Source organism: Varanus komodoensis, unplaced genomic scaffold (genome assembly GCF_004798865.1).
Source record: "Varanus komodoensis strain SLA01 unplaced genomic scaffold, ASM479886v1 scaffold13_3, whole genome shotgun sequence".
Taxonomy (NCBI): Eukaryota; Metazoa; Chordata; class Lepidosauria; order Squamata; family Varanidae; genus Varanus; species Varanus komodoensis.
This window is the reverse complement of record NW_025335409.1, coordinates 12,293,845-12,320,155: the sequence shown is the minus strand read 5'-3', so window position 1 is coordinate 12,320,155 and position 26,311 is coordinate 12,293,845. Positions and strand designations below refer to the sequence as shown.

Genomic DNA, 26,311 nt, shown 5'->3' with positions numbered 1-26,311 from the left:
AGTTATGTGTACTGGATTGCACAAGCATAATGCAGAACTACTTGTACAACTGTTTGTGCAAATGTTACTTTAGTTGTTCCACAACTGATTGCACAACTTGTTTGTATGATGAAAAGATTTAGTGGAACTCCAGTGGAGCTATTCAAGTTTGTGGAATATTATTGGATAGTATCATATTAAATGTAAGGATGCAAACTCTTCATTTTCTTATTTTGAAGTGAGATGTAAAATAAACTGTGAAGGAACTTAATTTACATGACAGTATTATATGAGAACAGATCTCATGGACCAAAAAGGCAGTTAAGACATATACTGAAATGAGACAAGTGCAGTGCTTAATAGGTTTTATAATCTTTGTATATAGTGAAAGCAATAATCAAGCCATGCAAGTTGTACTTGCAGTTCTTTACACAAGTAATGTTTGAACTTGACCAAAGAGATGCCAGAAACCAAATGTAAAAATGTGTCTTCTGAATCGGCAAAATATAACTCACAATCAGTTCAGCTTTATTGTTTATAATTCTAGACCATCATGATATACCAGAGAAAACAATCCAATATGTTGTAAAAATTAATATGTTGCATATTGTTGTTAACATACTATGACATAATCTTTGAATTATGGAAACCCTGTCCCCTCCAAACTGTCCTGTTCTTCACAGCCTTGCTCAGCTCTTAAAAACTCAAGATTGTGGCTTCCTTTATGCAGTTTAGATGAAAGAAAATATCTAATACTTTGGAGCTATTAAACTTAATTTGGTAACATTCTATAATACTAATTTCCAGCTTTTACAAAAGGGTCTGTTATATTTAAAAATGTGCTTTTTGATTCATGAGGAATTGTGTGTGTGTGTGAAACAGAGAGAGAGAAATGCATAGTTTCTGCATATTAGTACACAAAATATTTTCATAGAAAATTTAAAAACTTTGAACTGAGTGGTCAGTGATAAAACAAAAAAATTAATCACATCTTGTCTGTGTTTGTTGCACAATATATGACATTGTTACAGTAATGAAATATTTGCACAATTGCAGCAGTGACACAACTTTGAGTATATGTAAGTAAAATACTTTTCGTTTTGTATATTTTCAAAGCTGCAAGTCCCAGATTTACAATAATGCAGGTATCAAACTTACCAAACTAAATGGGTGTAATGAGTAAATCAGGTTGGAACATGTCATTGGGATGAAACCAAGCTCCTGAAAACAGTGGCATAAAGCCCACAGATCCACAAAGGGAAGATGTTGGCATGAAATTCCAGTCTGCATGGCGTCTATGTGAAAGATAGAAAATGAAAATTATAGTGATGGCTCAGTATACAAAGAAATTCAAAAATATACTGTGTGAAATGCATAATAGTATGACTCAAAAAAAGATTTAAAAATACTTAACAAAAATTGATCTAGAATTACTATAGACAATATATTATTTATTAATTAAAATAATGTATATTCTGCCTTCAGAAGGGCTTCCAAGCTAGTTTGTAATTTTAAATATAAAATATTAAATCATTGCTTTACAAACAACAAAGCGGATGATTCAACAATAGTTTAAATGTCTTTACAAGGCATCAGAAGGCATCAAAGAAGCCAGTTGTGGCATAATGTTTAGTTTCTTGAACTGGGACGATGCAGGTTCTACACCCTACTCATCCACAAAGCACACTTGAGTGACTTGGGGCTATCACTCACGTTCATCCTAGCATACTTCACAAGGTTGTTATGAGGATAAAATATTGAGGACAATTTAAAGCATAGTAGGTTGCTTGTGAGAAGGAAAAAACCTGAGAATGAATGAATGAATGAATGATAAACTTTCCTTGGAAAGAGTTCCACAATCAGGATACTACTGCAGTAAACCCTATCTCATGTTACTATCTATCATCCCTCCCTTGATACAGATCACAGAGCAGAACTTCTGATGATGACCTCAGTGGATAGGCAGGTTTATATAAGATTAGGCAGTCCTTCAGCTATCCTGGCCCTAAGCAATTTAGGGCTGTATGGATAGTAACCCAACACCTTGAATTAGGCCCAGAAACAAATGGGAAACCTTTTATTTAGACATGGACTGAACTCAGTCTTTCTTGCTTTTGTGTGGATGCTGCTTCTAAGATTAAGCTGCATATACCATATATGTTAAATAGCATTGATATAAGAAAGAATGCTAAATGAGTGTATACTCTCCCCCTTCCTTATTTTCATATAAATGATATGCTTAGTTCCATTTTTATTTTAGTGTCATGTTTGCCTTGCTTTAACAGGTGGTTTGCTGATAATTTATCAGTTGCTGGATTACTTAATGCTGTTTTATTTGTTTCTGGCTTTATTTTGGGGTGTTTTTATGTGTTCAGGAATTTTATTAAGCTTTCTTGAATGCCATTTGGCAAAAGGGTAGCATAGATTTTTTTAACTAAATGGGGCAACATCAGAACTTCAAGGTATAAAAATTGCAGGTTGTGGTATTGTTATTACTGCTTTGTTTGGACCATTACTGTCTGTTAATTTTTAATGTTACGACTAACATACAATTTGACATAAGGTAGTATAAAACAGTAATACCTAAGACTTCAAATTGCTCAACAACTTAAGCTAAACATTTTCAAATAGTTTCATATGCTGCAGTTAATTTGTTTAAATATATTTTCAGAAAAATAAAGACCTGCAAGTTTTAATTGGTGGATTAACAAGCTAGCCATAGGATTTTCTGTAGAAGAAGCTTGTTGACATACACTCAATGGTTGCATGTATTTGAGAGCAGTGTATTATTCTGATGCCCAACATTTAGAGAGGCATTTTGCCTGTTTGGAATATAATAGATGATTGTTGGGTGTAGGAAAGCTGGTTATGAGATAATCAAAAGGAGGAAATAACAAAGAGACATGCTTATAAACTTGTCCCTAAGGCTGTTTTAAAAATTGGGCATGTAGGATTTTCTGATTCATTTAAAACAGACTTTACATAAATATAGCCCAGTTCTTTTATGCTTAAATATAGGGCCATCCTTGAGTACAGGTAAATTCAAAGATAAGTGCTGTTGACTGAGTTGTGATTTTATTTCAGTAGATAGGAAATGTGTAAACATCCCAGGTCATTCATTGGACAAAGCAGGAGATGTGATAGTATCTTCTAGTAAATTGAGATAAAGTATTGTTTCGGTAGCCTTGCATATGCTCAGCTTTTCTCAAGATAGTAGCAATATGATCTTATAGTTTAATACACAGCCTAGAAATATACATAGTAGTTTGCAAAATCACATGTACTGCCTTTTGTTCCTAACAGAAAAAGGATGATGTTTTAGTTTATATAAATTAATTTTTTAAATTGCTGGTTCCAACCCTCTCTAGTCTTGTAATCGAATTTCTTGATAGTCTAGAAGATATTAACCAGATTAGCATTTCAAATAAGACAAAGTACTGTGTGGTATGAATAGAACACTTGTCTTTCTGTGAGTAATTTTGCTCATAAGAGGAAATACTTAATCCCTTTGCTTCCATTACCTGAAGAGAATTGACGGTCAAATATATTTTCCATTTTCTCTTTCAGCTGAATTGCAACATCTCTAAATACAATTTTATACATATAAGATATTTGTTTTAGTTTTCTGTGCAACCATGTCTTCATATCTGCTACTTTTTAAAGTATGCATTGAAATGGTAAACTAGCATTACACTTGCTACAGACCATCTGTTCATAATTTCAGATTTTCCATGTTTATTGTACTTTGAAGAATTTTAATTTAATTACCAATGTGTTTCAGAAAAAAGTAGCATATTTCTGTAAATGTACATTGTTTTGTAAATAATTCTGAAAATAAAATAACTGACAGTTGTGTACTTTTATATGGCTTGCTTTCAGGTAAAAAGAACGTATTCCCATGGTACATATAGAGCTGGCCCAATGAGACAAATCAGCTTGGTTGGAGCAGTTGATGAGGAAGTGGGGGACTACTTTCCAGAGTTCCTTGATATGTTGGAAGATTCACCTTTCTTAAAAGTAAGAAGGAAAGGGAACTGGGAAGAAATACATTCCATACAACATCTTATATGGTTGCAGAAATTAGTTCCAGAATCTCATGATGGCCAGAAACTGGTAAATTACCAGGAACAAGAAGACAAGTAAACATATTACTTCAGCTTGTATTTTACATTTATACTTCAGTCTTCTTTATGTTTGAGGCTGTTAATTTCAAATTAAAGCTGCAGTGCATGTTTCCAAGGAATAGTGAAAGCACTCTTAGGCTGAAGCATAATTGGCTAGACTGTAGTAATTCGCTAGTAGAAATGGGCATCTTTGAGTTCCTATTGGGTTGTCCATGAATTTAACGTTAATAATGTACAAGTAGAACTCTGGCTGCCTATGTCCTAATGAAATTGCCCATCTTTGTTTCACAAAAGTTAGATACACACTATTTTGAAATTTTAAGAGGAAGATGTTTCAATTTTTGAGGTAACTGACATATCTAAAGAACTTGCAGGTTTAAAAAAGGACTATTTCTTCTTAGTGTACTTTGCCATGGGGGACACTTTCTAGTCTGAAACTGGAGAGTCGAAAGGACAGTGATGATGGCCCAATCATGTGGGTGCGTCCAGGAGAACAGATGATCCCTGTGGCAGACATGCCAAAGTCACCTTTCAAAAGGAAAAGGTATGTGATTTAATACATTTAGTTATTTATTTATTACATTTTTATATTACCCATTAACTGAAGCTCTCTGGAGGGTGGTACAGAAATGTAATGAATGCAACAACAAAATCAGTAAACATATGAAAAGTTTAAGCCAGTGTAACAGCCCAGAATCCCATCATAAACCAATGAACAATTTGGATAAATAAAAAGAACATCACAGATACCAAAAAGGCATTTTACTCTAAGACTCTGAGGATAGGATTGAAAAGTTGGGGCATCACAGCCAAAGGCCCCCATCTCCAGTCACTTTAAAAAAGAGCTTATAATAATGTTAATTCTTAGTGATTCATGTGGAAGAAAGTGGTCTTTAAGGTAGCACATTAAGGTTTTTGTGCTGATCTCTCTTGCATTTCCCCATTGCATTTAAAAATGCCTTTGTAATTGTTCCGTCATTAGGGATCAACAGAGTCTTCATTTGGTCAGGTATATTATGGATGGATGTTTACTATAAGCCTCATCAGAGCATATTACTGATTGGCTTTTATAGTGAAATACTGACTGGATTGGTGTGTCTCTAATTCAGCCAATATTAATAATATCTGATGTACACCACATCAGGTACTTGGAAAAGCAAGAAGCTTATTCCCACTTATTTATTCATTTATTATACTTATTTTTATATACTGCCATCTAGACATGTTTTCAGGGAAACTTACAGTGTAAAAACAAAAATACGCGTAGAAAGGGAAGACTGCTTGCAGAAAGGTGGGGAAACTTGAGTATTTGCAGCAGGTTCACTGTCAGTGTCTGTTACTACTTTTTCTTTTCTTGTGAGGGTATGAATTGTGAGAAGGGTAAATATGAAAGAATGTAAACACAAAAGATGTGTGGGACATAAGCAGCAGGAGTGGGGATTTGTTTTTTTGAGTGTGTGCAACAGAGGCATAGAATAACACACATGGTGCACCATTGCTGAAAATGTCTCTCCAATGCTCTCTTTATGTCCCTTTATGAGAGAAAATGTCTCTCTGATGCTCTGATGGGTTCACATGGTATATGAATGATCATATGTGAAAGAAAACATGCATTTGAATGCAAGATAGTATGAGGAATTTAACAAGATTCATATTTAGAAAGGGCTACTATCAAAATAGTTTTTCTAAAATTACAGGTATGTTAGCAGTGTTTTATGTTTAAACATTTACTTGTGCCCCATCTAAGTATAGTACACTGCTCTGTGAAAGGCAGATTGCTTTATAACAAGGTGGTGGAGCTTAGCTATTACCCTGTAAAAGATGAGAATGAAACATCTGTTCTACTTCAGCCTTCTCTGTAAAATAAGGGGGAGGTTGTGATTTATGGTGGGGAAGGAGTGTCTATCTCAAAGGAATCTGAAATGATTGATAGGCTCATCTACCTTTTCCCAGCCTTATAATCATCAGCTCATTAGAGTTGCCACCATACTTCTCTGGAGTGTTTTTGTATCAACAGTTCATAGCCTTTTCTACCCCAGTTCTGTTGTGATGATAGTTTAATGTCTGCACAGTTTGAATATTCATGAATATTTCATGACACTGCAGCAGGGAGGTCTCAAAGAATGCTGCTTGTTATTCCTGTGAACATGGTCTGACAATCTTTAGGACGAATCTGTGATTTCAATGGTTATACATTTGCTGAATTTGAGAGGAGATACGCATATCTATAAATGCCTTTGATTTTGTCCTTTGTCTTGAAATATGGCCATGGTTGTTAACATAATGTTTGATAATCCTCTTTTAATGTTCATGTACTGACATTGTTGTAGAGACTGAATTCATGAATTTACTTGAAGTTATAGTTAGGTCATATGTATATATATGTGTGTGTGTGTGTGTATGTATGTATATATATATTCTGTTATTTAACTATAAGCATTCATGTTGCAGTTCTTTTTCAGATGGCTGTTGCTCTTCTCCTTCTGACCTCTCCCTGAAGGACATAAGCATAGGCTTCTAATGGCCATTATTAGAATAAATGTAAACATAACACAATGAACTAAGAAATGTGAATGTGTGATGACTTGCTTTTTTTAATGGCATAAAAAAATCCATACTTGCATGCTTTTTATGGGAGAGCATTACTTTGTCATCTGTATAATTAAATCCTTTTTCATTATGAACTCCTCTGTAATATAGAACTGCAATAAGTCCATAAATGCATTTATTAATGAAAATGCATATCAAAGAAATTATACTTTAAATATAAATTTGATTTCATCGTGTTCTTGTTACCCCCAACTTTCACAGAACTACCAATGAAATAAAAAACCTGCAGTACCTACCTCGTACTAGTGAGCCTCGTGAAATGCTGTTTGAAGACAGAACACGAGCCCATGCAGATCACATAGGACAAGGATTTGAACGACAGACTACAGCTGCTGTAGGAGTATTAAAGGCAGTGCACTGTGGCGAGTGGTATGTATTGGCCTATTCACTCAGGAGTAAATATCTGAAAAATATTTGCATAAATTGAGGAATGGTGGGACAGTAGGGAGTGGTGTGATACTGATCTGGGAGAACAGTCATATTTAATTCTGTTGAGCAGAGTGGAAACAGGAAGGATTTCTAACATGAAGTATGATTTCCTTTGATGTTGAACTCTTAGACTAATCTATTTTTAAATTATGTTCAGGAAGATTATTTCCACTTGCTGAGGTTTTCATTGGAACCTAACTAAATTCTAACTCAGTTCTCATCGTAGTTCAATAAAAAATTCAAAATGCAAATGAAATGCTAAGAAAATATTGTGACAGCTGTGAGCTTTTGTCTACCTGCCAGTAGCTGGGTTGAACTCCTTGCGAAGGACAGCAGCTGTGGCCAGGCAGGATTTAAAAGGAAATACAGGCTTTTTCTCTTCACAGTTTATAGCTATGGAATACTAGAGGGGAGGGGAGTATGAAAGAGTTTGGTAGCTTTAACATAATTTTGGTGAATTAGAGACTGGTAACACAGTTTTATAAATAGGCCATAAACTTTCAACTGTAGTTGCTGGGACAGGGAACTAAAACACTGCAATTTGTAGTGTAGATTGTTTTGCAGGATCTGGACACTAAAGCATTGAGGAAGACCCAAGTAAGTGAAGACAGTGCCAAGATTTATGTGACTATTCTGTGGTGTATGTGAAATGAGTTGCTGTTTAATTAGGCATGCATGAGAAAATGAAGCATGATACCCCAGACTTTCCAAGACGTACCAACCATAAAACATCACACACAGATTAAGAATACTTAATTAAAATGGTGCTAACCCAAAAAGGAGTGTTTTAGTATGCTGAATAGTATAGCTGTAATCTGCTAGGTTTTCATTCTGGGAATCCACAAACAGGGAGTGCTTAACATGATTGTTGCACAAATGTTCTGTGTCATCAGTGTGCTATTTTTCTGAATGGTTTCCCTAAACAGTTTTAATCATAATATGTGAATGTGTATAGATAAATCATATTAGGGAAAACTTGCATTTAAAGACATTTTTCTCACTACAGGCCAGTGATTTTTATTTACAGACTGGATGAAACAGCAGAGTTTATAATCCAGGCATCATCATGAATTTTGTGTTTAAGTATAAATTAAATAAGAAGGCACTAGCAAAACTGGGAAAGAAGAAAGACAGCAGGAAGGATTTATGCATGAGTCATTTTTTAATCATGTGACCATACTTATGTAAAGGAACCTGTTTGACAAGAGATTATTTATTTCATTTATTTTAAAGCATTTATAGCCCAGCTTTTCATGAAAATGCACACCATGGTTGAAAACAGTGATAAAATAGCATAAATAACAAGTTTACAGCATAGTGAAACATAGACGCCAGGGAGATTCTAGTGTGTGAAAGTAAGTGCATTACAATTAGGTTTAAAAGTATTAATTAGCATTTAGAAAGATGGAAGGACAGAGATTGTGTACCTTAGGTATCTCAAAAAAATAAGAGTCCTCTGAAATGAGCCCATTGCAGTTTCCAGACTGCATGAAGGATTTGATCATATCACCAGTTAGACTAGCCTTGTATTTTCCAAGCAGATTTTTTTAGGAACCAAGCAGGCTGCTAGAGGAGGAGTCTAGTATAGACATGCAGTTTTCTTCTCTCCCGGTTGTCAGCCCCTGTGAGGTTGATAAGACATTTGGTGGGCATATTTACAAAGCTGGGTCAGCTAGCCCATTTTTCCTGCCCCACCCCCACCAGTATCTGCCAGAAGCCTGTTTAAGGCTCTGTCTTCTAACTGACACATTGGGAATTGATGGCACACCTCACAGTATTATCTGAATTGTGAAATCCTACACACACACACACACACACACACACAGAGAAAGAGAGAGAGAGAGAGAGAGAGAGATGCCTTGTATCTTAATTCACAGCTTGTGCATGTGTCCCAAATATTATAAATAGTAAAATACTTCAACTGTCAAAACAACCAGAATGCAAAGAAGAATTTCCTATTTATAAAAACTAGGTCCATGATGAACTGCCACTCCAGTCCTGCTTTCCTTGCAATATCCTTTACCTTTAAGGTAGCATATTTTCCCACTTAGTACAACTCAGTGGTTAATCTGAAACATTGGAGCAGAAATTATGGTTACTCTTTTACTGAGCATGGTCCTGTGAGAATAAATGTAAATATTTGAATCACTTTGCTACATGTATAACCTAGATTTCAAATATTTGTACTGTATTGAATATATATATGGTCAGCTGTAGGCCCGTGCTGGGACTATACTTTGTACATGATGTTTAAAAGTTAAATATGGATCTTGGCAATGAATCATAGTGAGAGCCAATTAGTTGTGTACTGTTTTTGAAGTAAAGATGAGTGTTGGTGTTTCGTATGGTCAGTATTCAAATGGAGGGCAGTAAAACATTCAGGATTGGACAAGTCCAGATCGCAGCAAAGCCTTGGGGCAGTTCACAAAGAATACATTTTCCCCCTAATAAGCTTGGTGTAGCCATTGCTTTTGCTACTTTTTAATGACTGGAATATCCTTTTTTTAACTGTAGCAGTTGTATTGACCACTTCACAGTAGTAATTAATTGTAACATGGTACATAGAAAATATTAAGACTTTTCTTCAGCTTGCTCAGATTGGATCTGTCAGTTTTTCTTTAACTAGAACATAGGGTATCTTTAATTAATACTGGTTATGCTTACTAGGAATTTTGGTTTGAAGAACCAATCAAAATAGGTGGTTTATACAAGGAAGTGTGAGTAGCAGATTTAACTGAAGAGCTGTTGGCTGCTGGTATGTGCTGTTACTAGATGTAAAGAAATACATACATATATGTGTGTGTGTGTGTGTGTGTGTGTGTGTGTGTAACTCTTAGAACTCCACATGAAAGTCCTACAAAGTAAAAAATAACCATTTGTATTTTCAGTGCTTTAATTTGTATTTACAAATATGTAAAACACAATAATTTGTTTTAATAATAAGTCTAATTTTCTTGTATAGGCCTGAACAACCTCGTATAACCAAAGATGTAATTTGCTTTCATGCAGAAGATTTCTTAGAGGTAGTTCAACGAATGCAACTAGACCTGCATGAACCTCCACTTTCACAGGTAACTGCTTTGATAGACTGGCAGTCTTTGAGTGAGAATTGTTTTGATGGGAAGACATTATTAATTTTCTTTCTTTTTCTTTTTAGTGTGTCCAGTGGGTTGATGATGCAAAACTTAACCAATTACGAAGGGAAGGCATTCGATATGCCAGAATTCAGTTGTATGATAATGATATTTATTTTATTCCAAGGAATGTTGTACATCAATTCAAGACAGTTTCAGCTGTGTGCAGTTTAGCTTGGCATGTTCGGCTGAAGCTTTATCACTCAGAAGGGGAGAATCAAAGCATCTATGAAAAAGGCCCACCAACAGATCCTATATCTTCTGTTATAGGACTTCAGACTGACAATGTAACCCATGCAGCAAACATACATGCCTCTGAGGACACCAAATTTTTAGGCAATTTGCAAACTAAATATATAAAACAGGAACTTTCACGCACACAGCATGATCCTGCTGCACCTCTCCGAAGTAAAGAAGAACCTATTACTGATACTCTTCCTGAAAAGACTATAGTACCCAGTGCTACAGAATGTCAAAATATTAAAGCAAACCTGGATCATGGTCAGCTGACAGGGCCTAAATTTGAAATGGACTCCAAATTTGAACCCAATGACAAAGACTTACAGGACAACTTGTGCCCAGGTCATCATGTGAATCTGGAAGATACAAGACAAAGCAGTTCAGCATATCCACGTCTGCATGGCAAACAAGATGACTTTTCGTGTTGAAGCTGTTGTACATATGTTTTTAAATTCCTTTTTAAACATAATGAAATAATAATGTAAAAATGCTTAAATTCTGTGAGGCAAGTTTGTTACTTGTCATCACATCTGTTACAGAAGATAGCTTATGTAGCTTTGTAACATTCCTCAGTGCCTGTCCATAACTGTGAAAGTATCAAAGCACTTAGGGCCAGATGCACTGTAAACACTGCAGGTGTAACATAAGAAGTCTTTAAATATGAGTTGTAGGTTTTAGAATAGAGCTGACATTTAACATATATTTTTTGTAAGATAAGCCAGAATTCTTTTTGACAATTCCAGGCTTTTCCATAGAGCTTATTTATACCAATTTTTTTCTTTTTAATGTGTCAGCACTGTAGTGTAAATAGCTTTTTTAAAAGAAATCTTTTTAGTGTGATTTATATTGAAATGTGAGCCACTTAATAAAGGTTCATAATAACAATAATGGGTTTTATTTTTGGGTCCCAAAACAGAAAAGTCAAAACCCTTTAAGCTATTTTTAAATGTTCAGTCTTGCAAAAAAAGTGAATATTCTTATGAGGGAACCAAATGCATTTAAGTTAGATACAGTCTTTTTGTTGAATTTTCACAAAATCTCACTTCAGAGATGAATTTGGAGGTATTTCATGTGGTGGTTAAACATGCAATGAACCTCTCTTGCCCTTTCATCTTTTACTCACTTACTGTTTATAAATCTTTAATGTGATAAGTTTCAGACACAAACAATTGTCAGTTTTAATTTGTTTGAAAATAGATTGCCTTAAATGTTGTGCTAAATCTGAGGGGCCCAATCCATCTTAAGATAGCTTTGAGTAAATCCAACTTAAAGCCAGTGCCATGGTGTGACTCAGTAAGTCCTATTCCTTCATGTGGAACTTTGTAATAACTAACTTTAAGAGGATTGAGGTTTGTGAAGTATACACTGCCTTTCCTCTGCCTACTTCCTTATTCCCCTAAGTAGAGCAAGACTAACACATTATTTGGAAAAGTTTCTAAAAATCAGCAAAAAATCAGCTTAAAGTGCTTTGGTGTCCTGTACGGTGGTGCTTGTAATCACTAAATGTAGTTTTTGAAGCCTTCTTTTGCAACCTGAAAAAATCTGGAAAATGAAGCAGACCCCAGTCATGCAGAGATAGGTTTCCAAGAATGGATGGCATCTGGAACATGACCTGACTTTTGGAAGAATCCAGTCAGATTAGATATTTTTAGCCTTGAGTTAATAACTACATGTATATTTCAGGATTCATTTCACAATGATAAAGGTTAAAAGCATTGCCAGAAACATGTTCTTTGGATTTTGAAGTGGAATAATAGAAAATCTGATAACAAATCATCACTATGAATTTTTAAGCACTTATGTATACTTATTGCTGGAAGTCCCCGTAACTGAATGCAGTTCAGAATCATTTTGTACTAGAGAAACGAGGGTAAGGGTGCTGTTGCAGAGCTCAACATTTAATGCATTTTTGAGATAGCTTCTTTAATAGATGCTGTCTTGTAAAGTTTGACCAGCAGATGGGAAAGTTGGACCACAGGCTGCTGGACATTCCAAACCTTTAAAGATATATAAAAAGAGATGACAAGTGCAATGGTTAGCTACATCATCATAATGTAGTTAATGATTGTGTCGATGATTGTGTTAATTGTGATGGTTTAGATTCTGCAAACAAATACATAGAGCCTGCCATACTGCCCTTTCCATTTTAGAAGTATATAAACAATATGAACTAAAATGTAGGCTTCTCTGCATACTTTGAAGAAATGGGAAAAGCTGTAGCTCGATGACAGAGCAAATGCTTTGCTTGTAAAAGGCCCTATCTTCAATCCCTGCCACTGTCAGGTAAGGTTGGGAAAGACTTCTTTCCCTAAAACACTAGAATACGATTGCCGAAATGTGTATACTAATGAACCATGGCTTGTCTTACTATAATATAGCTTCCTGTGATCCTCTGTACTACTGTCTTCCAAGGATTGTACCACCTCACAATGAAGGTGGGGAAGTGATTGACACTGAGGAGATGTTGAATGTTCTCCAAGGAAAGCTGTTGAGTTGAAAAGAGTTGAGTCTTCTCCTGAAAACCTTATTTTCTGTGTGCAGGGAGTTCTTGAAATAGAGCACTGAATCATACAGTTTTCATCCCTGTTATGAAGTGGTACACTCCTAGAAGCACTACACAACATATTTGCAGGTTAATTGGAAAAACAGACCTGCTAGTTGGTGCCCCCTGATCCTACCCTCTCCCTTCATCCTAACCCTAAGATCTCAGGTGGAAAATAGTTTTAATCTCTTTAGCTTGCTTTCCTTCAACTTGTATTTCCAACCATCCCCCCACACCACCACCAAACACACAGCTGGCATTCTATCCTGTATGCCTTTTCAAATCAAAAACTCTTCACTTTGCTTCAAGTGGGAGTTCTTAGAATTTGCACATATTCCTTTAGTACATCGGAACTCTTAAAGTTGGCAGTCCTGGTTTTTTTTCTTTGTTTTATGAAGAATCAACATCATCCAGTAAACGTAAAGCCCTCTATTGTGTTTCAGTGATTTTGCTACTTCCTATAAATGTTAATATTGCATCAGCTCAGAACCTGACATTTAAAAATATTTTATAAGCTACTTCTGGCCCTAGACAACTTTCCAGACAAAAATACTTAAGTAGAAGCTTTCAGCTTGGGTTTATATTTGCAACAAGACACTTGACAATTAGTTTGATAGCTAGTAGCACTGATACGCAGTTTTAAATAAAATTCAAGTAGTAAGCAGATGCACCCTTATGTAGGAGTAAGTACCAGTTAATGCAATGGGATTTGCTTCTGAGTACACATGCGTTAAGACTGAACTTTCAAAGCAAGTTCTTGTGTAAGTTTTTCAGAAAGTGAGACTGGTATCTGTGTTCTGGGATAAGATAGAGGCATGGATACTAATACATCTTGAGGAGAGGTCCTAACTCAGTGACCAGTTCTTGCTAATAGGAACATTAAAGGTTTTTTTTTCCCACTGCTTTCAAGTGCACATCTTTAGTGTTACTGGACAAAGGGACATCTATTGGTACAGCTAGCTGGTACACCATCAAAGCAAATAAAATAGCAATGCTGTAACTTAATCTACTGTGTTTTCTTCTGTGCAAATTTGTTTTATTAGATTTTTTAGTTCAGTCCAACATTTTATTGCTACTTAAGGCTATTATCATGGGCTATTTTATCTTCCTTTTCTTAAAAAATGTATTTAAGTTTACAGTTCTGTCAGACTTCTGCAATTCTCTGTTTATTTTGGGATGAATAATGTTTTTACTTTGGATCTGTGAGACTTGCACGAGGTTCTTGACACAGCTGGCTGCCTTCCTTGATAAAGAGATCTGTGATGACATAAAGGAACACAGCAGCTTCACATCTCCTGATCATTTATGTCTTGCTCATCCACTGTCCCTCAAGTAAAGGAAGAATGAGTGAACAGGGGCAGGCGCTTACAAGCAGGGAGGGAGGGGAAGGAGGAGCAAGTGTCCTGTGCATACTAAGTCTGTTTTTTTGAATCCTAGTGTGTATTTGCAGTAAAATGCTAACATTTACATTTTAGGATTCACTTTACACCTAGTAGCCCTTCTGTTGCAGGGCTGTGGTTGTAGAGACAATGCCAAAGGTGGCTCACAACAAATTTATTTATTTAGTAAGCTTCTATGCCGCCCCATTCGTCGAAGCCTTGGGGCGGCTCACAACAATAAATAAATACATATTAAACATATAAAAACAATATAATTGGAGAAGTCCTGGCTGAAGATATAAAATCACTAAATAAAGCTAACAGTTAAAATGTCGTTTAAATAAAAAGGTCTTGGCCTGGTGCCGAAAAACAAATAATGACGGCGCCAGGCGGACCTCTCTGGGGAGCGCATTCCATAGATTGGGCGCCACCACAGAGAAAGCCTTCCTCCGGGTACTTGCCCTCCTAATATCCTTCACGGAGGGTTCCCGGAGAAGGGCCTCTCCCGCAGATCTCAAGGAGTGGGAGGGCACGTATGGACGTAAGTGCTCCTTTAGGTAGCCAGGACCCAAGCCATTAAGGGCTTTATAGGTGATAACCAACACCTTGAATTGGGCCCGGACTTCAATGGGGAGCCAGTGAAGCTGACGGAGGACTGGAGTCATGTGAACATAATGCCCAGTCCTCGTCAGCAGCCTGGCAGCTCTATTTTGCACCAATTGAAGTATCCGGACCGTCTTCAAGGGCAGCCCCACGTAGAGCGCATTGCAGAAGTCTAGTCGGGAAGTTACCAACGCGTGTGTCACTGTTGCTAGGCAGTCATTCTCTAGGCAGGGACGCAGCTGAATAAACATGTATACAGTAGAAAATAATACTGTGGATTGGATAAAAAATGATGCTGATACAGATTATGTTTTCTGCTCTTACAGAGCTATAAAGAACCTAAGAAGAACCATGCTAAAGTGTATTGAGGTGTATTGAATCTAATATTTGGTTCACACACTGACCAACCAGCTGCTTGCTGGAAGCACATAAATGGGACATGAGCTTAAGAGCATCCCTCATACTTATGTTCCCAGTGACTGGCATCTGAAGTGTATTGCCTCTGATATGAGATACTGAGGTGCAGAATACTTGAGTGGGAGGCTAGATTGCCCCCTCCCTCCAGGCTTTTGGTGGTTGGATAACATCAGGTGTAGCCACACCCACCTAACATAATTGCCCGCCCCCTAAGTATTTTAGTTTCCCTGTGCTGAGAGAAACATGGAGAAGACAACTTTGTCATTGGTGGGAACAGTAGTATGTGGCTACTTCTGGCTTTGCACAACATCCAGCATATTTGATCCCACATAAATGCAACAAAATGCATATTTAATGTTATAGATGTAGTTATATGAAATGCAGTAAGATTTACTTCTGAGTAGGCCTACATAGGATTGCTCTGTTCCTGAAAAATACACATCCCTTTCCCATACCTCAAAGGAAAGTTAAAAGCCTTCCCATACTTTCCGATCCCCAAAGTTTCTTCTGCCATCAGAGCTCTCATAGATGAAGGTATTCTGTGTGGAAGAAGACCAAGAGAAAAGGCTGAAGAGGGCAAGACAAAGCAAGGTCAGGAAGCAGGATTTAGTGTTAGATACCTAAATGATCTCTGGTTCAAGGTTAGGCAGAGGATGGGCCATGAGAAACAGGTGAAGGAGCCAGTAATATAATTGTCCTACACAAAAGAAGTGGACATCCATTGCTTTTACTCTATGCATTGATAAACCAAGTGATATTTTTTAAAGGCAAAAAATCCAGAGCAATTTTCCTGCAAGCTCAGACCCACCTAAGTCATTGTTTTAATTTTTTTGAGCAAGATATGATTGTAGTTTAGGAGTATTGCTTTTGTAAGAAAGATACAGCAGTGGGTTTAGGAGTAAGAAGCACAAACAGGCCTGATAAAAATTTCCCAAGGCACTGCAATATTTTGCTCTGAAAAAATACTACTTCCACACAACACTGTAAGCACCACATCTCTCTCCGATTTTAAGAAAGACCCACGGCTTCCAGATCTTGTTTGAAACAAGGTAAAAAGAAAAAAATCCACTGTCTAAAATATGGCATCTGTGGGAGAAGGCATAGAGGCCACAGGGGGACAAATTGGTTAAGTTAAATCCTTGTTCAAATCACACAGCCTACAAAGCTCATAGCAATCCCTTTGCCAAAGCAGCCCCCACTGTGTATCCTGGTTGACTGGATCCTCCGGGAAAGCCCCTGCTGGTTCGCTCTTCCACCCTTCTCCTGAGGAGGAAAAAAGAGCTGTTGGGGGCGGGAAATCCCAACAAAAACTTTCGAAGCTCCTGCTCGTTCTCAGGGTCGGCTTTGCATCCTCTTGTGTCGCTGCTGCAGAAAGGGCACTTATCAAGAAATGGTTTTGATTGGCCCACTACAGGTCACCTGACTTGGTTGCTACGCAACCGCTGTTCATTGCATCCAGCAGCAGCAGCAGCAGCATCACTGAAAAGCTTTGGAAGCGCGCCTTCTTCCGCCCTGCAGAGAGAGCGGCCTCACCCGTTTCATTGGGTTCTATGGGGAATCGCTCCCCACCCACACACTTTGGCCGAACCCCTGAAGGTGATCTGTGCCTGGATGCTTGGCACAGACATGAGACTGAAGGAAAAGGGCAACCAACATGATGGCTGTGTGTCAGAGATTGGAGATAAAAAGTGCATGATGGTTGCGGGAAGAGAATGGGAGTGGGGCCGGGGGGGGGGGGGGCAGGACTCCGAACACGCTTTCTGTAGGGCTGCTGGGGCCATGCAGAGATCCGGTGCACCAAAGTAGGGATTTCGTGTCACAGCCCAGTGGTGACCCCCCACCTCTGGGTGAAGGAAGAAAAGGGGGTGAAAGGGAGAAAAAGCAAACAAGGCTGGGTACTGAGAGGGAGGGAGAGAGGGGAATAGTGAGAGAAAGAGCCAGGCTGGCAGCTAGAAAGGGGAGAAAGGGCAAGGCCGAGTGGATAGAAAGAGGCGGACAGAGTCAGAGAGAGCCTGGACTGAGGGAATAGGAGAGAAAGGAGGTGGCTGGGAAAGGAGAGAAATAACAAGAGGCCTGATGTGAAGAGTGAGCAAAAGAGCAAAGCAGAAAGGGGTGTGTAGGCAGAACACAGGGCAGAAGTGAGAAGCAACTTTTTCCTTCCTTTTCTGCCCATCAAGCAACTAATCAGCCAGTTCAGGAATAGGAAAGAGAACCTAGTGCTCTGATGTTTTCAAGATTTTTTTACCTTAAAAATATATCCACTGAAGACTTTTGTGAGGACTGCATTGGGAACTCCATCTGCTTCTCTCCCCCAACCTTTCTCACACTTACCTCAAGATCTTTCACAATGGGTGTGCCACTCCATTAGGGCTCAAGAAGCTCCTGGTTCTCCTTGGAAGAGGACATGACACAGCATGCATCCAACAGCAGAGGTCTGGAAATGTTAGGGAGGTGGCTTATGCTGCCCTTAAGAACACTTATGCACAGAAGAGCAAAACTGCTATTGGTGCATTTTGGAGCCGTATTATGCATTTATTGCCATTATAATATGCATCTTGGCTGGTTTATAGGTTAGTATTTGGCCTGTTTCAGGACACTTTGTTCAGTCAAGTTTTTATGAATTGAGTAACTGTTAATATGTCTATTAAATGAATTGTTGCCTTAGTTCAAGTTGAATTTGTTCAGGGCTTGCTTAATGTCTCATATATCTATTGATGTCTCCTTAGCTGTTGAGAAGCAGATCACTGCTGTCCACTAGAAGGTGGCATGTTTGTTCTCTATCCAGGATTTAAATTCTCTGTCAACGTTAAACTGCTTTTCAACAGAAAGCACATCAAGGCTATGATTCTTTTCTTCTTTATGTAGCAAGTCATTGAGCAACTCTTGACTAAACACTGAATTCTTAAATTTAGCAAAAATCCTAATTGGAAGTGGTCAGCTTGCATACTAAATTCTATGGCTGCTAAAAGTGTTCCTCCAAATGGCAGCAGTGCTCCAGCCGCTTGCCAAGCTTGTTCAGTTGAAAGAGCAAGTCCATTTCACCGTCACTTTGAGGAACCTCCCAGAGAGAGAGATCAGATAAATCCAGATGAGCCAAGATGTTGTGCTTTGAGGGTTCTTTCCTTAAAGCAAAGAATTCTGAGTGAGGTAGCTATGAAGATTGCCCATGTTGTCAAAGCACTGGCAATCTCCAGGGCTGTCTGGCCCAGAATGCATTGCTTTAAGGACCCCCCAAAGCCTGACAGGGAATGGGGGGAGGCATGTGGTAGCAAGAGTAAAGAGGAGGGGAGCAGCTGGAGAAGAGGAGGAGCTCCAATTGGAGCAAGGAGGTAATGATGAATTAGGGTGGGGGGGAGGAAGAAAACTATGCTATGGTGGCATGGCTACCAGGTTACAGGTGTAAAATGATAGAAATAAGAAACATGGGACCAAAAAATCATAGCACAGAATAATTAAGAACTGTATTAAAATTAAAATGGATAAAAGCAAGAATTAAACATCTGATGGAACACAAGACTTTATTATTCATCTGAAGCAAAGTAAAGATGGAACTTCTCTCTCTACCCTCAGCAGAGTATTCCACAATCATGATGTGGCCACTTATCCACATCAACCTAGCCTTTCTAGGTTATGGGCAATTTAGCAGAGCCCCATTAATGAGCTGAGATTACAGGGAGACTCATATTGAACAAGGTGATGCTTCAGATATCCTGGTCCCAAGCTTTAGAGTTTTTTAGATCATAACCAGGATCTTCATTGTTTACTGAAACTACCTGGAAACCAATAAACATGGTCTAGGATTAGTGTAACTTAAGATTGGTTCAGAATGTTTGCCCATTAACTAATTTAAAGTATACTTTGGGGTATAATTAGAATTGCTGCAACAAAAAATTACACTATAGTTTACTGTATCTCCTTCTGTAAAGCAGATATATATCACCTTCCTTTAAAAGACAGAACAGCAACATACATTTCTTCTATCCTTCTAGTACTAAATTATGAAGCAATATTTTACTAGTCTAATAATAAAAGTGAAGAATTACATTCTACAGTAGTAGCCACATTTTACAAGTGTCTTACCTACTCCTTGTAAAAACATGAACTCAGAACTCAAACACTTTCCAGAAGTAGGTTCATCTATATTCTTCACAGGCGCGCACGCACACACCCTTCTCAAAGCTTAAGAAAAAGAACTGGCTTATACTTATGCTTTGTAACAACTTTCAAAAAACCAAATTGGATGTATTGTATAATTTCAGTTTGGACAGCAAAAGGGCATTAAATAATGAATGTTGATCCTTAAATACAATGGCTTGGATCAAGAGATGTCTAGCACCAATGGTCCCGATTTTCCTGTCATGGTATAGCACAATACAAGGTAGACCATGGCCTGACCTTGGGAGCAGCTTTTTGAGGGGCACAGGAGAATGTAGTTGGGGAATACCCAAGAAACTCTGTTAGACAGCTTGAGGTCCCCTAGTCTGTGTTGGATCCAGTCCAGTGCTAATTTAATTTATAGTTAATTTATAGTTCCCCTAAATGCAAAGAGCAATATCCCTCAGCATACTTTTGCTTCTCCTGCTGAAACAGAATAGGTTCTTTTGTTTCAAGATAGATTTACTCAAATAGTGATGTTCTTTGGTATTTGATCTCCAATTCTGCTCACTCTTGCAATGCATCATTGGTCTGGTCCACAGACCTGGTCCACAACAGACCTTTCAGTTTTGTGTAATCCGGTTACAGAAAATTGTAAACAATTGTTAGCAACTCTCTTGTACAAACACTATAGAATAGGAAGTAACTCACACGAATAAACTTCCAAAAGCCATTTTGGTTGGGCTCTGCTGGCTCTCTCAGGGTATTAATCTAGGCGCTACATAAAAAACCTCACCTAGTTCTACTTGTAAGAGGAAAAAAATTACGTTTCAGAAGAAAGAGTCCATACTTTATCGTAACATCTTTTTCAAATACTGTATACAACACTCTTGCTATATCTGAGTGCATGTGCTCTAATTTTCTTCATATTAGTACATGCTATAATGCAATACCTGATTTTGTGCAAATGATTTATGTATCAAAACATGTTTTTTAAGTTCACTGTTTCAAAAATAAAGTGGCTTCTGAGAATACAGAAGTTGTCCATCTGTGCTTAAACTTTTACAGAAATAACACCAGTTCTGATATGCTGTTGTGCAATGCCAAGTTTTATCCTGTGGTGACTCAAACTCTCTTGACAAAACTTCACACATAAAAATGCAAACACAGAGAAAATACATAAAAAATATGAAGATGTTTTATTTACACTATTTACATAGAAACCAGACAGCTGTGCTCCACCTGCTGAACAGTCAAGTCCAACAACATAAGAACATCAACATATACTTATATTGTAGATCCTTTAGGTGCAGCAAGATTATAGCAAGCTAATGGTGCTCAGGAATGTAATGCTGACCAAACAAAGGCTAAACCCAGTTACAGACAAATTAGTCCCTTCGTGGATTGAAGATGTTATACCCAAGTTCTATCATCCCTCCAATGAGCAAAGCCCAAAGTGGGATAAAGACATAAGCCAGCTTCATTACAGCAAATTGTTCCAATTTTGCGCAGAGGGCAAGGCAGAAGGCCAGTTTAAGTAACATTGCTGCAAGGTACCAGGCTTTCTTCTTGAGGTTTGGGGAGCCATTGCGAGGATCAAAGCCAGACTTACAACGACGAGCCATCTTCACAATGATCATAACTAGAAGAATAGTATCAAATATCCAAACTGGGATGAATATTAGAAACCAATTCCAGGGCGCCTTTTCATCCAGTTTTAACACCAACATGATCAGGAACAGTAATGTGAAGAGCCATGTGAGCAGCACTCTCTGCGCCAAGGACATTCTCATTTAAACAGCTTTAGTAGGTGGTTGGTAAGAGCAGAAAAGACAATCTCTAAAAGGAACAGGAACAAACAAAAATAGAGACGATATCTAAAAGCATTAAAAAACTCAATATTCCACTAGGTTTACAAAGAAAGTGGCCTCTAAAGTGCATCATTTAAAAAACAGTCTCTTGACAGCAAGACTAGGTTATACTTTTATCTCTTGTACATTGATGTTAAAAAAAATAATTGCTGCTTTTTAGTTCTGTGGGATTGAACTTTATATGGCTTTCTGGAGGATGTTTACTTAGAGCATTTTGGGGGTAGAAGCTATGGCATGTAGTTCCATGCCTCTTGCAAGGTTTTTACATTCACCTAACACATATTTTGATGTTCACTTTTTGTCTAATTGGCAGAATTTCCAAAATACCGTCCTTATATGTGGCCTGCCATCTCATGAATCCTTAATAATAGTAAGAAAATGTTGCATATGACAGAAAGCATTTGGCTACATACCCCTAGCCTCCCCAGTCCCAAAGATCTAAAATTCCCTGTAGAAAAGAACTATTTCACCAACTTGTGTAGAATGCTTTTGGCTGATCAAGGAGAGAATTCAATGACTTCTTACAGTTTTGTCTTCTGCTACACCCAGAACTAGGTAATATGTTTACCTTAAGCTCTGGAACCCATTTTTTTTTAAAAAAACATCTTTAGTCTTCCTTGTTGGACAGATAATGGAAAACTTACTTTAAAAAAAGAGAAACCAAACTATAGCCTAAGAGCATTATGTTTTTCTGCTCTTACGATTTTGAAGTCCATATGTTAATATTTTTAAATTACTGATGTAATAATTTGGGATTATTAGGTTTACACTAACCACTTGCTCCTAAGAAAATATGCCTAGGACTGAAGTCTAAAAAATATTGTTTCTCTACCAATCCACCAGCAACCAAACGGGTGTTTATTATATATTATGTAATATTATACACAGAAAGACAACTCCATATATAACTCATTTTGTTTTTAATGCTGGAGAAATTTTCCACAGCCCCTTTTCCACGCTTGTATTTTTGTAAGATACTGTAGTAGAGTCAAGCGATATCAAAAGGGACCAGATATACAGAAGACTGTCCAGTTGCTTCCACCAACAAAAGGATTTGAGAACAGAGCAAGCTTTTTAAAAGATATACAATCCATTAAAATCCAGGCATTATAAAAGAATATACAAAATTAATGAAGTCATTGAAATTATTTATATCAAAATATTCCACTGAAGGATTTGTTATTGCAACTAATAGTCACATATATTACTGCCAAGACTATGCCATATGACAAAGCATCTGAACTTTTATCTCATAATAGCACTGCTTTCTGTTGTAATTTCTACACTGATACATGGATAAAATGCAATGCAACTATCTGACATTGCAACATTCTAAATGCTCTCAAATGGCATGAATATTGTGAAGATAGATCAAGGTTCACAAGCGTCAACTCTGTGAGAAAGGTCATGTTATGCTGCTACTATAAAAAGCACTATAAGTGCGAACTGAGTAACCCTAAGATTTATTTACATCAAGGGTGAACAGAAGATATATCTAGGAGCACTTAAAGATAATTGTCTGCCTCCTTGTGGAATACTTAATGTTTGCTCATTGAAGATTCTGCAAAAAATATTGGATAAGATCAGATTAATCAAGGACCACTTAGCAAAGGCTGTTTATGCAACACCCACTGATTATGCATGCTTGTTTTATAATTCTACATGCACGGACTGCAGAAATCTAGTGCGAGAAGGAAAATCAACACACTCTAGTCACCTTCCCCTTTACGTAGCTAGGGCCTAATTCTTTGGCTACATAGTTTCAATTTACAGGTGGAGGTTAATGTCTGCCAGGCAGATTCAAGCTTAGTCGACCTAATGAAATCAGGAGTATAACTAGCTTAAGTCTCACTGATTTCAGTGGTCTGTTTGAGGCATAATCGAGTTCGGGTCTAAGCCAGAGATATTGTCTGCATACGGGTGGACCTGTACGTGAAAGTATAGATCACTAAGCAAGTCCCAACTAGCAGTCTGAAGTAACACAGGCCAGAAACAGGCTTACCTCTGCCGTGAGAACCAGGCCATGGCGCCAGCCTACCACAACAGCTGCACGCTGAGGCAAAAGAGGGGAAGAAGTAGGTCCGTCCCCTGTATCAGGAAGGCTTCGGGGCCAGGAGTGGATGCTCTCTCAGGGAAGAGCTCCGGGTTGCCATAAGGAATCTGGTTAAGTTTAGCTAGGTGTATGTGACACGCTCCGGGAACTTTAATAGGAGCCTGGCATAAAATAATTCGGGCAGCTGAAGATTTCCTGTCACGTAGACAGAGTCATGGGGAAAGCTTCCCTTCACGCCAGGTCACGGCGAAAGGTTGCGACTAGCTGGGGTGGGTGGATGCTTGGATTTGGAGTCGCCGCACTTAACTACTTTGAGGCCACTTCCTCCCCCCCCCCCCATTCCCTTGGAGTAGTTTCAACCAGAGCACAGGGGCGGCCGAGAATGGAAATCTCTTGGGACATACCAATTGCAAAAAGAAGGGGGAAATGAAAGAGCCATTGGCCTACACCAAAAAATAGCTCCCCTTAAGACACCGCTAGTTTCTAAATACCCACCAGTGAAGCTTCTGGTGCCCCCCGCAGCAACTGCTGCCTTAGGCCGGACCCCTGGCGTTCCGGCTCATCACAGCTTTCTAAGACCTCCGGCAAACCAAACAGAGAAAGGAACAAAGCGAACGTCTCCGCAATGCCAGAAAATAGGCTCCTGGCCGACTGACAACAGAAACATCACACCCCGTGCAACGCTATCAGCGGCTAGACCAACTGCCTGTCACCTCGTTGCTCCATACCGATTGGGCTTCCCTGCTCCGAGCCCCGCCTCTGATCGCGAGGGCTCCCTCATGCTTCCGCAGAGTGCCCATTGGCAGGATGCAGCCCCCTCTATCTATAGTCCTCCTTTTATTTATTTTTGTCTTGTCCCCATTCGTGGGGGAAGGTGCCTGTCATACTTATCCTCCAGATGTTAGCGACTGCCAATCCTTGTTCGGGCCTGAATGCTCTCTTTCCGTCATTGGCTAGAACGATCTCTCAATCAAGCGCTTTCTGCCAGCCTTCGTAGCCAGTCGTCCAATGAGGAAAGCCGTCCGCAGCGCAAGGCTTGCTGCTTTGCATGGATTGATTTTTTTTCTCCTCCTCACGAGCCGCATTGCCTCCCTTCTACCCCCCTTCCCTCCCGCATCCCGCTTTTTCTGAGCGAAGAGGTGGAGCAATGATTGGCGTGCCGCCTCTTCACGGCAGCGCGCTGTTGCTGCCACCGTCGTCTCTGGCGCGCGCGCACGCCCCGCAGCGAGCTGTTGCCTCGCGCGCTGCTCCGGTCGTCGGCTGTCGTCTTCGGCGCGTCGCGCTTACCGCTTTCTCCGTGTCGCGTGCGGGGCTTACGAAGGACCGGTAAGATTTGGTCTCGCCCCGCAACGGTCGCTCGAACGAGCCAGGGGCGCGCTGGGCGATGAAAGTCGGCGGAAGGCGGCGGCAGACCGGGAGCCTCTCCGTGCGCTATGGGGGCGTCAGGGAGGGAGCGAGCGAGGAGAGCGGGAACGGCTCGCGAGGCTCCCTGGAGAAGGGATGGGGCTGGTGGCAGGCGGGGAGAAAGTGCTGCGAGCTGGAGGGGACGGAGGCAGGCGAGGGTGCAGCCGCCTTCACGGCGAGGGCAGGGGCTCGGCAAATCGAGGCGGGGAGACTTTCCCTGAGGAGAGGAGCTGTAATGGGAACAGGAACGTGAGGGAGGTGGGGAATTCTTCGCGAAAACGGGAAAGGGAGAGGAGACGCAGGTTATCGGCGGGGTTGCGAGGGGTGAAGATAGATGCCACATGTGGGAAGGGGGCATCCGCGACCGAGGATGGAAGGAAGAGCTGCCCCTGGAAGCAGGGGAAACATGAGGAGGGGTGTGCTGGAAAAGCGGCGCGGAGGGGGGGGGCAGGGCTCGCTGAGAGCTGGAAGAAGCGAGGGCGGGTGGCGCGCGGGTCCGGGTGGGCTGCGCGCGAGTGTGGGGCCGTGGGGAAGATGACTGCGGGTCGAGCGCCGTTGCAGGAGGGACGATCCGTGTGGTGTCGGAGGAGTTCACATCGGGTCAGGATAAAGTGAGCGGCCGTAATTGGAAAGCAAAGGGGGTGGATGTGATGAACTGTCAGAGTGCAGTTAAACTATGCGAGGAGAGGAAATAAAGCTGGTCTTATTATAGCTGAGTTTTTTCTTGTGCCACCAGCTCCGTAGTTCTCGCCAGCCTGTGAGTTACTTCTTAGAATGGAGTCTTTGTAGTATATAGTTCTGAATTACTTTGTACAAATATGGGTTATTTCTTTCAGTGCTTGACCATACCAGCTTCTGGCACAGTTTGCTTTCTTCCAAGGAGAATGTAAGGATGCACATCGTTAGATTTTTTAAAAAATGAATGAATATATTTAAGTTTCTTTGGCTCCAGTGCCTTTTGAAATAGGCGTGCCAAGTGCAGATATGGCAATGTCCTTTTGAATTCTCAGATGCTTACAAGTGTCTAGAGTACAACTGAGATAACTGTGGAGTATGGAGACCCTGTTCAACCTTTTCAGTGGATTTCTTTAAAATTAAGCTTTATCAGCACTTATTTTAGTGATTGTCTTGGCTAGGTATAACATGGTAAAGATGAACAAGTTTTGTTCCTCAGGTGAATTGTTCGCTCCTTAGTTGACTTGTTCATCTATCTCTTGAGTAAGCAGGTATTTTTAAGGGATGAAGTAGGTGATATGAATCATTAATAGTGCCTATTTTTATATTCAAAGCTCTCTGTCATCAAACATTTTTCTCTGTCATCAAACATTATTTTTTCATTTTCTTCACCATCACATTTTGCATCTCTTTTAGTCCAAAGAAGCTAGGAATTTCACAAACATTCCATATTAGCTTGTACCTGGAATGACCTCA

The 26,311-nt window shown here is 39.3% G+C and overlaps 3 protein-coding genes across 7 annotated transcripts in view; 2 read left to right on the top strand and 1 right to left on the bottom strand.

Moving 5' to 3' along the window:
• Positions 1 to 14,063, top strand: part of RSBN1L (round spermatid basic protein 1 like) — a 41,167-nt gene extending 27,104 nt beyond the window's left edge. Inside the window, exons 4-8 of the mRNA XM_044423357.1 lie at positions 3,859 to 3,996; positions 4,505 to 4,647; positions 6,915 to 7,082; positions 10,105 to 10,213; positions 10,300 to 14,063. Coding sequence (XP_044279292.1) covers positions 3,859 to 3,996; positions 4,505 to 4,647; positions 6,915 to 7,082; positions 10,105 to 10,213; positions 10,300 to 10,944 — 1,203 coding nt within the window. The 3' untranslated portion in view covers positions 10,945 to 14,063. The remainder of the gene's footprint in view (positions 1 to 3,858; positions 3,997 to 4,504; positions 4,648 to 6,914; positions 7,083 to 10,104; positions 10,214 to 10,299) is intronic.
• Positions 14,064 to 20,728: 6,665 nt separating this feature from the next.
• TMEM60 (transmembrane protein 60) lies at positions 20,729 to 24,133 on the bottom strand. 3 transcript variants are annotated; one of them, XM_044423517.1, is made up of 2 exons: positions 23,972 to 24,133; positions 20,729 to 22,984 (listed from the first exon to the last, which is right to left on the bottom strand). In XM_044423517.1, exon 2 carries the CDS (start codon positions 21,343 to 21,345, stop codon positions 20,941 to 20,943), a length of 405 nt encoding a protein of 134 aa, XP_044279452.1. In that variant the 5' UTR covers positions 21,346 to 22,984; positions 23,972 to 24,133; the 3' UTR covers positions 20,729 to 20,940. The 3 variants fall into 3 exon arrangements, with proteins under 3 accessions (XP_044279452.1, XP_044279451.1, XP_044279453.1); XM_044423516.1 differs by having other exon boundaries at positions 20,729 to 21,391; XM_044423518.1 differs by lacking the exon at positions 23,972 to 24,133 and adding an exon at positions 23,426 to 23,962 and having other exon boundaries at positions 20,729 to 21,391.
• A 528-nt stretch (positions 24,134 to 24,661) lies between these two features.
• Positions 24,662 to 26,311, top strand: part of PHTF2 (putative homeodomain transcription factor 2) — a 74,777-nt gene continuing 73,127 nt past the window's right edge. For 2 of the 3 annotated variants that reach the window (XM_044423399.1, XM_044423395.1), the window contains exon 1: positions 24,662 to 24,802. The gene's annotated coding sequence lies outside the window, so the exon portion shown is untranslated. Of the gene's footprint in view, positions 24,803 to 25,470; positions 25,638 to 26,311 lie in introns of those variants that run through there. The other variant, XM_044423396.1, reaches the window with a different exon arrangement.